Raw genomic sequence first — 13,033 nt, forward strand, 5'->3', positions numbered from 1 at the left:
GAGGACACAATGAAGTTAGAGTAAAAGAGGCAAAATTCATGGACATATGTGTGTATATATATATTTTTAAAGAAGTCAAATCTCAGACATTGTACGCAAAATACCATTTATCATTCTCTTTATATAAATACAAATGACAGGAATAATACACATTGGATGATCGTTGTGAATTTTTTAAAAACATACTGTTGTGAACAAGCCATGATAACAATGAACTGCTATGAGTGCACCTTTGTGACTTTCGTAAATGAAACCAGCTAATTTTGAAATGTCTTTATAAATTACGTAGCATGGGAAAGAAGTTATGAAAGAAGAGAGTTGAAATTGTCAGGTTTTGAAATTTTTACTGCTTTCGAATAAGACGAATAAACTTTCATTTAGGCAAGTTTTGTCCTTTGCAAGGGAAAAGAGTTTGATCTCACAATGTAAAACCTGGTCATGGTTACTTAGCTTCCTGTTCCAGCCAAACCATACATCACCTGTTCTTCTGCCATGGGAAAATCTGCACAGGGCTAGGAAAGATTGAGTTTAAATCTGGCACCATCTATGACGTTATATGTACCACCTGACAAAGGGGTGCTCTGGAAATGCAATGTTTGAACTTAAGCTCTGATGCTGCAGGATGAATTTGAAATGCTCAGTCTTCTACAGATTCAGGAAGTAGAAGATTGAATGAGTCAAAATTTAAGCTTTGATTTCCCAATTAACTGCCTGGTGTTGCTACTGGAGATCCCTAGATTGTTTTTGTTTGTTGCCTTGGTGGTAATATTGTATCCATTTTGAAGCAACTAATACAATGTTTGCTCAGGAGCCAAATTGAGGGAGGGGGGAAATTGTGTAGTTTTAGCTCCACCCACAAACCATGCTGCTGCCAGCCACTTGAAATGCCAAAACACCATTGCCTGCAGATTGTCTTCGTGATAAATCAGTTCCCTTTTATATCTTGCATGCAGTGATGTCAGCTGACCTCTTTTTTTTTTTTTGCTATTTGTCAAATAGTTAATGCTGTTGGCATACACACTAACACAGGGGTTTTCAAACTTCATTGCACCATGACTCCCTTCTGATAACAAAAATTACTACATGACCCCAGGAGGGAGGACCGAAGCCTGAGCCTGCCCGAGCCCCACTGCCCCATGTGGGGGGAGGGGAGCAAAGCCCAAGCCCCACTGCCCTGGCGCCCAAGCCCAAGGGCTTCAGCCCCAGGCAGGGGACCTCTAACCTGAGCGCCGCTCCCCCCACCCTGGGCTAAAGCCCTCAGGCTTCAACCGCGGGCAGTTGGGCTCGGGCTTCAGCTATGGTGACCCCAGTAAAACAGGGTCATGACCACTTTGGGGTCCCAACCCACAGTTTGAGAACCACTGAACTAACATCATTAGGTTTCAGTTATGTGCCTATCTAAGGTTCTTGCATGGCCCCACTGCCATAGTATCTGAACGCCTCCCAATCTCTAACATATTTATCCTTGCAATGCCTCTGGGAGGCAGGGAAGGGCTGTTATCCCCGTTTTACAGATGGGGAATGGAGGACCGGAGAGATGAAGTGACTTGCCCAGGGTGTCAAAGGATGTTTGTGGCAGAGCAGAAATTGAATGCAGGTCTCCCATGCCCTAGGCTAGCACTCTAACCAGTGGACAGTCCTTCCTCACAAACACTGTTGCGGTGAATGAGGGGCATCACACCTTTTACAGATACTGCTCCAGACCATCTGCAGGCAGAGGGCTTGCCTGCACTTAAAATGCTACAGCAGCACAGCTGCGCCACTGCAGCATTTCAGCATAGACGACACCTGTGCCAATGGCAGTAGGAGGAGTTTTCCCACTGGCACAGGTAATCCACTTCCCGAGAGGCAGTAGCTACGTCAACAGAAGAATTCTTTTGTCGTCCTTGCACTGTCTACACGGGGACTTAGGTCAGCTTAACTGTGCCATTCAGGGGTGTGCAGATTTTTCACACCTCTAATTGATGTTGTTAAACTGACTAATTTTGCTAGTGTAGACCATGTCTGAGGCAGAGATCACGATGTTGGTTAAACTCAGTTCATGATGTGACCGTTACTTTGCAACCATAAGGACTCGACTTAATACTTTTTAAATGAAAAAGTTTAGATTCTGGAGATTCTAAAATGGCTGACTCTCGAAACCAAAACAAACAACCTTGTACAACTCCCATATTTTCTTTAGCGAGGCAGTTTCAACAACAAATGACATGATTTGTGCTGATTAGCTACATCCCATTAAAAAAAGAGACCAGCAACAATTACAAGTTTTCTATTGATGTGGAGTCACCTCTACGCCTTCATCATGGGTCACCTGTGTATTATCAGTACACTGCATTTTCAGCACTGATGTTTTCTTATGACTCAAACATAAGACTTTGAAATTCTAGAATAAGCATTAGTGAGTCAGATGAGTTTGCTAGTCAAATGCATGCTTAGGCCTCTGTGAAACAAACAAAACTGTGCTGGTTTTCTTTCTTTTTCTTTGTGAAATTAAATTGTATTTGAATAGGGTGATTTTCTTTCTTCAGTTGTGTCTAGGGGACTCTTTTTTTTCTTAACAAAACCAGGACTTGAGAGTTAAGATGTGAAATCTAGCAGTTTACCTTTGATTTATCTCTGCCTCTAGCAAATCTTAACCTTTCAGACTGCTGTTTGTTTCCATCTAGCATGGCAAGATATAATCAACCGTAAGAATCATTTAAGAGCTAAAAGTCAATATTTGCTATAAAAAATATTATTTCTTTAAAAAGTGTCTCATTGCTGCTAATCCAAGATGTGCTGTAAACCTTTATTTATAGCATTTTCTTCTCTGGCTCTTCCAACAAATCTGGTAGTGTGTGCTGCCCTTGTACCATATCGCCCACAGAGGTTTTTGTTTATTTTTATTTTTTGGCACAGACAGAAATGTAAGCATTCTTGACTTGCAGGCAATGAACTTAAAGAGAAATTATCAATTTCCTTTTGATATTTCTTTGATCAGAAAACAGGAGACCACAAGCTGAGTCTTTTTCACAATTGCAGGACGCTTTCCCAAACCTAGAATTACATTTAGCTGAAATGTTTCAATCTAATTGAATCACATTGTTCATAAGTAGCATACTTCGGTTAAAATTATGGTGTGTGGCTTTTAAAAAAATCATTGACATGTTAGTTTTGCTGGAAGCAGACGATACACTATTGAGTGGTTACATTTTTGTGGAAATGCATTATAAAGATTCTGGGCGAAAAGAAATTGTAAGGGGATAGTTCTGGCTGTTCTAATTTGTTGTAATTTCATGAATAGCATAGCATGTATCCAGTCAAGACCAGGTACGTCTTCCTGTAGTGTAAGAAACCACTTTCTAGAAGTGAATGCTGCTAACACTGCTGGGCTCCTCAAAAATAACAGCATTTAAGGGGGTGATCTAGCTAAGAGGAAAACTTTGTAATTCTGCTTCTTTGAAGATACCATTTTACAGAACTCTCAGCCTAGTTTCCCAGCATGGCAGCAGTCTCTTAGGTCTTAGTGTTGTGGGGGTGGGTTAACTTGCTTGAAGGCAGCAAGAGCAAAGTCTGGGTCCCTGACTGGCCATCCCATGCTGACTATGGATACTGCCTGCCAGTCACAGTAAGTTTCTACACCTACATGGGAGATGGGACTCGGGACCAAGAGACCCCTCTGCTGAAAGGCCCTCTACCTGCTCTGCTCTCTTTGGTCATTTGGATGGAGTCTGGCTGCCTGCCTGTAGCTAAGCAGAGCTATAGATGTGCATCCTTGAGGCAGTAGCCTTTGCTGCCATCTCATTCACACCAAAGACTTCCCGTACTTGGTGTTGGGCCAGGTCTATGCATTTGGGTCTATAGCTTTTTAAAGTTCCTAGGGTGAAATCTTGGACCCAGTGAAGTCAATGAGTGTTTGCCATTGACGTCAATGGGGGTAGAATTTCAACCCTAATCTATCTTCTTTTTTTCCTAGAACTGGTTTAAAAAAGTTTTGTGAGTAATTTCAAAGCCGTTTAAGGTTCAAATGGTTCTAAGTGGACCAAGGTCTAAGTTTTTAGACATTTTTATTGAAAGCAGCAGTTCTGAAACTTTAGCAACCTGAGGTCCCCCATTTTGATTAAAAAATGTTTGGGGACCCCCAACCCTCCCCCGCTCAGCTCAGGCCCTGCCCCTGCTCTGAGGCCCTGCCCCTGCCTGCTCTCCCCCACCCTCACTCGCTTTCACCAGGCTGTGGCAGGGAGTTGGGGTGCAGGAGGGGGTGTGCGCTGTGAGCTGGGGCAGGGGGTTGGGGTGCAGGAGGGGGTGTGGGCTCTGGGAAGGAGTTTGGATGCGGGGTGCAGGCTCTGGGCAGGGGGTTGGCGGGGGTGAGGGGTGTAAGCTTTGCCAGGAGGTGCTTACCTCAGGTAGCTCCTGGAAGCGACTGGCACATCTCTCTGACAGTGGCCTCTAGGTGGGGGCCAGGTGCTCACTCCACTCGCTGCCCCTGCCTGCAGGCACTACCCCCGCAGCTCCCATTGGCCATAGTTCCCGGCCAATGGGGGCTGCGGAGTTGGTGCTCAGAGTGGGGACAGCGCACAGAGACTCCCTGTCCCCCCACCCCAAAAAGGGCTGCAGGGACTTGCCGGCCACTTCTGGGAATGGTGCAGAACCAGGGCAGGTAGGAAGCCTGCCTTAGCCCCACTGCATCACCAGATTTTTAGGGTGCAGGAGGCACAGGGAGGGAGGGGGAGGAGTTGATCAGCAGGGCCCGTGGATCCCCTCGGAAACCTCCAGGGGTCCACGGACCCAGTCTGAGAAACACTGATCTAAAGCATTATCCATAGGGCCATGAAAAATGTGTCATGGACTGTGAAATCTGGTCTTTGTGTGCTTTTATCCTATACTGTACAGATTTCACAGGGGAGACCAGCGTTTCTCAAATTGGACGTCCTGTCCAAAAGGGAGTTGCAGGGGGGTCACAAGGTTATTTTAGGGCGGTCGCGGTATTGCCACCCTTACTTCTGCTCTGCCTTCAGAGCTCAGCAGCCAGAGAGCGGCGATGTTGGCCGGGCGCCCAGCTCTGAAGGCAGCGCCGCTGCCAGCAGCAGCGCAGAAGTAAGGGTAGCAGTACCGCAACCCCCCACCAGTAACCTCGTGACCCCCCCAAACTCCTTTTTGGGTCAGGAACCCTACAATTACAACACCATGACATTTCAGATTTAAATAGCTGAAATGAAATTTACTATTTTTAAAATCCTATCACCGTGAAATTGACCAAAAAGGACCGTGAATTTGCTATGGTCCTAATTATCAATATTTTTCATCTGCCAAAACTGAGTTTTTCATAAACATATGTTGTTGAGGTGTTTGCTTTTAAAATAATAACTCTGGTATGAAAAATGGAAGAAACACAAACCCCAAACCAATATTGACCTTTTAAAAACCACTTTTTGAAACAGAACAATTTTTAATTACAAACTTTTCAAAAACTTCAGACCAGCTCTACTTTTTCCACAGGACCTGCCCTTGGCCCATGAAGACAGAAAGTTTCACAAACCCGTAATACTAATGAGTCCTACCACTGCTACTCTGAATTTTGGGTTGCAGAACCGTAAGTGCAGTTGATCTTCCCTCTGGAGCTCTGGTAACAGAGAAGCACAGTCTCCAACAGGAAGCTCCTTCACTGACCAGGTTCAAGAAGGAACTGATTGGGGATGCTCAGAGGGCAACATATATGCTTAGCAAGGGGTGGTGTATGACAGCCAGTAGTGGGCCTAGATTGTGTCCTGTTCCTGCTCCTACTGTCATTAAGGGTTAAAATATCTTAAGACTAAAGGCTGTTTCATTTATCTCATGCTAAGACCCAGCAGTGAGAATGCTGTACAGATTATATCTTTAGACAGAAAACTATTGTGGGGGAGGGGGCAGTTTATGTCCCCTCCAGTCTTTGCCCTTCTCCTCCCATTTCACCTGCACTTGATATTGTCTAAGGAACATCAAAAGCTTCTCTAGGGAGCATTAGAAGCCTGCTTGCTGTGTTCATTAATGAACCAGAGTTTGTTGTTAGCCTCTGTCCATCCTTTCAAGCAGGTGTCACAGCAGCCAGTAGCAATTACAGCTGTATTCAGGGGACAGCAGCATAATTCAGCCAGTCAAAAACAATCTAAATGGAGTGAAGCTTTCACAGTTTAGGGATTATATATTTTTAGCAAGCAGCATGATGTGATCCAACCAGATAGCTGTGTTTTTATAAATGGAGCACTTGATCTTTTCTTTATAGCAGGTGACAGTATAATATTCAGAGAGGTCAACAAGAGGAAAGGAAAATGATCGCTAGGTGGAAGAAGGAGAGTGGGGGAGGAGGAAGTTTGCATCAGATTAGCAGTATCATTTGGTCCTGCAAAAGTACAGGGTGTCAGATTTTCCAGGGTTCAGCTTCCCTTTGAGCCCCAAACTAAGTTGTAAGATTTTCAAAAGGATGCTGAGCTCTTTTCAAAAGATTGGGTGCCCAATTGTGTGAAAATCTGGCCTTTAATCAGAAGCCTAAATGAGAACTGAATTCTTCTGAAAATCTGGTTTGTAGGTGTCAAGGTTCCTCCCCCACTCTGAACTCTAGGGTACAGATGTGGGGACCTGCATGAAAAAACCTCCTAAGCTTATCTTTACCAGCTTAGGTCAAAACTTCCCCAAGGTACAAAATATTCCCCCCGTTGTCCTTGGACTGGCCGCTACCACCACCAAACTAATACTGGTTACTGGGGAAGAGCTGTTTGGACGCGTCTTTCCCCCCAAAATACTTCCCAAAACCCTGCACCCCACTTCCTGGACAAGGTTTGGTAAAAAGCCTCACCAATTTGCCTAGGTGACTACAGACCCAGACCCTTGGATCTTAAGAACAATGAACAATCCTCCCAACACTTGCACCCCCCCTTTCCTGGGAAATGTTGGATAAAAAGCCTCACCAATTTGCATAGGTGACCACAGACCCAAACCCTTGGATCTGAGAACAATGAAAAAGCATTCAGTTTTTTACAAGAAGACTTTTAATAAAAATAGAAGTAAATAGAAATAAAGAAATCCCCCCTGTAAAATCAGGATGGTAGATATCTTACAGGGTAATTAGATTCAAAAACATAGAGAACCCCTCTAGGCAAAACCTTAAGTTACAAAAAAGATACACAGAAATAGTTATTCTATTCAGCACAATGCTTTTCTCAGCCATTTAAAGAAATCATAATCTAACACATACCTAGCTAGATTACTTACTAAAAGTTCTAAGACTCCATTCCTGGTCTATCCCCGGCCAAGACCCAGCATACAGACAGACCGAGACCCTTTGTTTCTCTCCCTCCTCCCAGCTTTTGAAAGTATCTTGTCTCCTCATTGGTCATTTTGGTCAGGTGCCAGCGAGGTTACCTTTAGCTTCTTAACCCTTTACAGGTGAGAGGAGCTTTCCCCTGGCCAGGAGGGATTTCAAAGGGGTTTACCCTTCCCTTTATATTTATGACAGTAGGTAATTAGATTTTTTTTCAAGACATTTTTGCTTCCTCTGCCTTTTAAAAACTGTGATGTAGTTATTACTGGAGCAGAATATGCCACCTAGTTGGTGGTTCCCTTTCGATAATGGATGAATGGTCCCTATATTTGAAGTCTGTAAAGTGTTTTTAGATCCTCCTGGATGAAAGGAGGTAAATAGGAGATGTTTTATTGAACCTTTTGAGTATTTTGCTGTGTAAAATTGATAGTTGAATTCTACATCCTATTGGAAGTGTTTTTTCAGGGTGAAAACAATGCCACATTTTAGAAGCTTATGGAGAAAAGAGGTTGCTGGGGAGAGTCCCAGAAATCTGTCGTGTACAGGCTTGCTTCCCAGAAACAGACTTCTTATCTGAATTCCACCCACTGCTTTCAGCTCGCTGGTAATCACAATGGAACTTATCTAGGCTTGCAGGTCTGAGAAGAGTCTAGTGGAGATGCTGAGAAAAATGTGAGGAAATAAATTGCAAGACAGTAAACCTATCACCTCAGGGATATTGTTGCCTGGAAAGGTAGTTACCTGTCTCATGTCTCCCATGCATGTCTCAAATCAGGATCCAATTATAATGCTTTGCACTTATTTAGTGCTTTTCATCCATGGATCTTCAAATACTGCTACAGATACTTAAGAACAGAGGCTTACAATGCCCATGTGAGGTGAGGTACATTTTTTTTGCAGTTACAAATGGGGAGGATATTGCAACTTCCCAAGTTCCAAGGAAGACTATGAAAGAGTTTTTGTTGGGAATCCAGGCATTCTTGCTCTTAGTCCTGGGCTTTATCTAAGAAAATCTGTAACCTGAAAAAGTCATAGAGCAAAGTATTATATGTAAGATTTCAGGCTGAGGACTTGAACATAAACTTACTATTTTTGTTGGCATTAGAATTCATAAAACAATTGCAGGAGGAATGTAGAAGAAATACACTGACCAACTGAGACTGTTGAGACACTATTACATCTCTGTTAGTCAATATGTCTTTTTTTTTTTCTACAGCATCAGTTATTTCTGCAAGAACAACTTTATCTGTGATCGGTTGAGAAGGATTGTGTGTCTGGAACATCAAAGCCACCACAATGAAGCACTTCCTGAGGTAACCCTTCTCCAAAACCATGTCTAATGATAACTCGTTTCATTGTAGAACAATTTTGCTGTATTTTGGCCATAATCTTCCATGTTACTAGTGGAATATAACTTATTTTTGGTTGCTTTTCAGCCACTTTGCCACTACCATTTAATTAAAACTGTCAAAATGTTAGATTTTATTAAAACTTCATTTTCAGTTATACAGAATATTGGAACTGGCCTATTGAATTAGATCAGTGGCATGTCACCAGTACTTGATGTTTCAGAGGAAAGTTGAAGAAACTCACAAATGGACAACTAAAGAATGATCCGTTAATGGCAGAGAATCCCTTTGGTACTGCAGATTTCAGTATTGTTACTTGAGGTTGATCATCCATAATGATCTGGTACCTGAGCCAAACTTGCTGCCATGACTCTCTTGTTTAAATGGGTTTCCTTCACTACTTCTGTCAGCAGTGATGTACTGCTAAATTTTATAGCATAGGAGCCCTGTAGAGGGGATCTCAAGTTAGTAATTCTGTCACGTGCGATAGGGTTTGAATATGGGTGCTTTTGTCTTATGGTGACACAAGGATTTTAGATTTTGGAGGCTAAAGTTTTACCAAGAAATTTTATCTAATGGAAAATCTGCACAACAGCAATTGCGAGCCTTCATGCATTGGTAATAAATATACATACGTCTCAACATGAAACACACACAACTCCGGTTTTATTTGCCAAACTTCTTATTGGCCAAACTAGGTAACAAGGGACGTTCAAAGCACATGTGTTGTTAGTCAAAAAGCCCACTGGCAGCACATGTAAAATACTGTCTTTACAACATTCATGTTCTCTGCAAACTTCATATGAGGGGAAGATTCATTGGTTTGCTCCAGCTACTTGTGAGTACTCCATAAACCTGATTTGACTGGCTAATCAGACCAGGGTGACAATAGTTTTCTACAAGCCCCCACTTATCCTGATCGACATCCCAGCAGCTGTGACACACACCCTGTTCACTGCAGCCCCTCATCCCGCAGGCTCTCAACACTCCCTGTTCACCCCTTAGCCCACCGACAACTCTCCCTCCTGCCGCTCACCCACCGCCCCTGGGACTTTCCTGGCCATTCACCAGCACATCCCTGGCTCAACACTCTGCTTCTGTCCCAGGCTAGAGGGACTCCTCTTAACCATAGTTACCCAGCAGCTTCGCTAGCTGCCATCGCCCAGCTAACACACACGCAGCACAGGCCAAATTTGAGTGATGAGTGGTATTGCGGCCTTGCACATGGGATCACAGTGCCAGTCCAGTTTGGTGCAGGCAGAGGGAGGCCAGGCCAAACCTGAGCGGCACTGACATTAAGCGCCAGGTTGCACCGTCACTAGGGGTTTGGTCCAGGAGGCTGCTCCTCCATCATGATGAAGGAGCGGCTAGGCCAAACCTGAGTGACACTGCAACCTTGCGTGCCAGGTCGCAATGGCACTTGCTCAAATTTGGCCCGGCTGTTCCCTGCCCTGAAGGAAGGGTGGCCGGGACAAATGGGAATGGCATTGGAACCCCGTTCACCAGGTGAAGTGCCAGTGGGCTGCTCTGTCCTGGATTTCAGGTGCCGGAGCTACGCTCCGGACCACTCCAGCACCGCAACACCCCATCTGTCACTGACTGTATATAAGCCCCCGGGGAGTGTTGCTGATGATTTAGATTTGTATGCACGCAGCCAGCTCTGATTTTAATGTGCTGTTAGTAAAGCTCCTGTTTTAGTCAAGCCCAAATCAGATAGACAGTGCCTTCATTTTGACCCATATAACCACTTCCCTGTTGTTTCTGATTCTTTTCCTGTTGGGTGACTAATTAGGGAGGGTTAGAATCATAGAATCATAGAATATAAGGGTTGGAAGGGACCCCAGAAGGTCATCTAGTCCAACCCCCTGCTCAAAGCAGGACCAATTCCCAGTTAAATCATCCCAGCCAGGGCTTTGTCAAGCCTGACCTTAAAAACCTCTAAGGAAGGAGATTCTACCACCTCCCTAGGTAACGCATTCCAGTGTTTCACCACCCTCATAGTGAAAAAGTTTTTCCTAATATCCAATCTAAACCTCCCCCACTGTAACTTGAGACCATTACTCCTCGTTCTGTCATCTGCTACCATTGAGAACAGTCTAGAGCCATCCTCTTTGGAACCCCCTTTCAGGTAGTTGAAAACAGCTATCAAGTCCCCCCTCATTCTTCTCTTCTGCAGGCTAAACAATCCCAGCTCCCTCAGCCTCTCCTCATAACTCATATGTTCCAGACCCCTAATCATTTTTGTTGCCCTTCGCTGGACTCTCTCCAATTTATCCACATCCTTCTTGAAGTGTGGGGCCCAAAACTGGACACAGTACTCCAGATGAGGCCTCACCAATGTCGAATAGAGGGGAACGATCACGTCCCTCGATCTGCTCGCTATGCCCCTACTTATACATCCCCAAATGCCATTGGCCTTCTTGGCAACAAGGGCACACTGCTGACTCATATCCAGCTTCTCGTCCACTGTCACCCCTAGGTCCTTTTCCGCAGAACTGCTGCCTAGCCATTCGGTCCCTAGTCTGTAGCTGTGCATTGGGTTCTTCCGTCCTAAGTGCAGGACCCTGCACTTATCCTTATTGAACCTCATCAGATTTCTTTTGGCCCAATCCTCCAATTTGTCTAGGTCCTTCTGTATCCTATCCCTCCCCTCCAGCGTATCTACCACTCCTCCCAGTTTAGTATCATCCGCAAATTTGCTGAGAGTGCAATCCACACCATCCTCCAGATCATTTATGAAGATATTGAACAAAACCGGCCCCAGGACCGACCCTTGGGGCACTCCACTTGATACCGGCTGCCAACTAGACATGGAGCCATTGATCACTACCCGTTGAGCCCGACAATCTAGCCAGCTTTCTACCCACCTTGTAGTGCATTCATCCAGTCCATACTTCCTTAACTTGCTGACAAGAATACTGTGGGAGACCGTGTCAAAAGCTTTGCTAAAGTCAAGAAACAATACATCCACTGCTTTCCCTTCATCCACAGAACCAGTAATCTCATCATAGAAGGCGATTAGATTAGTCAGGCATGACCTTCCCTTGGTGAATCCATGCTGGCTGTTCCTGATCACTTTCCTCTCATGCAAGTGCTTCAGGATTGATTCTTTGAGGACCTGCTCCATGATTTTTCCAGGGACTGAAGTGAGGCTGACTGGCCTGTAGTTCCCAGGATCCTCCTTCTTCCCTTTTTTAAAGATTGGCACTACATTAGCCTTTTTCCAGTCATCCGGGACTTCCCCGGTTCGCCACGAGTTTTCAAAGATAATGGCCAATGGCTCTGCAATCACAGCCGCCAGTTCCTTCAGCACTCTCGGATGCAACTCGTCCGGCCCCATGGACTTGTGCACGTCCAGCTTTTCTAAAAAGTCCCTAACCACCTCTATCTCCACAGAGGGCTGGCCATCTCTTCCCCATTTTGTGATGCCCAGCGTAGCAGTCTGGGAGCTGACCTTGTTAGTGAAAACAGAGGCAAAAAAAGCATTGAGTACATTAGCTTTTTCCACATCCTCTGTCACTAGTTTGCCTCCCTCATTCAGTAAGGGGCCCACACATTCCTTGGCTTTCTTCTTGTTGCCAACATACCTGAAGAAACCCTTCTTGTTACTCTTGACATCTCTGGCTAGCTGCAGCTCCAGGTGCGATTTGGCCCTCCTGATAACATTCCTACATGCCCTAGCAATATTTTTATACTCTTCCCTGGTCATATGTCCAACCTTCCACTTCTTGTAAGCTTCTTTTTTATGTTTAAGATCCGCTAAGATTTCACCATTAAGCCAAGCTGGTCGCCTGCCATATTTACTATTCTTACGACTCATCGGGATGGTTTGTCCCTGTAACGTCAACAGGGATTCCTTGAAATACAGCCAGCTCTCCTGGACTCCTTTCCCCTTCAAGTTAGTCCCCCAGGGGATCCTGGCCATCCGTTCCCTGAGGGAGTCGAAGTCTGCTTTCCTGAAGTCCAGGGTCCGTATCGTGCTGCTTACCTTTCTTCCCTGTGTCAGGATCCTGAACTCAACCAACTCATGGTCACTGCCCCCCAGATTCCCATCCACTTTTGCTTCCCCCACTAATTCTACCCGGTTTGTGAGCAGCAGGTCAAGAAAAGCGCCCCCCCTAGTTGGCTCCTCGAGCACTTGCGCCAGGAAATTGTCCCCTACGCTTTCCAAAAACTTCCTGGATTGTCTATGCACCGCTGTATTGCTCTCCCAGCAGATATCAGGAAAATTAAAGTCACCCATGAGAATCAGGGCATGCGATCTAGTAGCTTCTGTGAGCTGCCGGAAGAAAGCCTCATCTACCTCATCCCCCTGGTCCGGTGGTCTATAGCAGACTCCCACCACTACATCACTCTTGTTGCACACACTTCTAAACTTAATCCAGAGACACTCAGGTTTTTCTGCAGT

At 44.9% G+C, this 13,033-nt stretch overlaps 1 protein-coding gene across 12 annotated transcripts in view; it reads left to right on the plus strand.

Moving 5' to 3' along the window:
- ELMOD1 (ELMO domain containing 1) overlaps positions 1–13,033 on the plus strand; it is a 67,132-nt gene that overhangs the window by 12,059 nt on the left and 42,040 nt on the right. For 9 of the 12 annotated variants that reach the window (XM_048844587.2, XM_048844672.2, XM_048844605.2 and 6 more), the window contains one exon: positions 8,493–8,589. In XM_048844587.2, coding sequence (XP_048700544.1) covers positions 8,573–8,589 — 17 coding nt within the window. In that variant the 5' untranslated portion in view covers positions 8,493–8,572. Of the gene's footprint in view, positions 1–5,478; positions 5,573–8,492; positions 8,590–13,033 lie in introns of all 12 variants that reach the window. The other 3 variants (XM_048844612.2, XM_048844635.2, XM_048844645.2) reach the window with 1 other exon arrangement.

The sequence above is a fragment of the Caretta caretta genome, chromosome 1, assembly GCF_965140235.1.
Source record: "Caretta caretta isolate rCarCar2 chromosome 1, rCarCar1.hap1, whole genome shotgun sequence".
Classification (NCBI taxonomy): Eukaryota; Metazoa; Chordata; order Testudines; family Cheloniidae; genus Caretta; species Caretta caretta.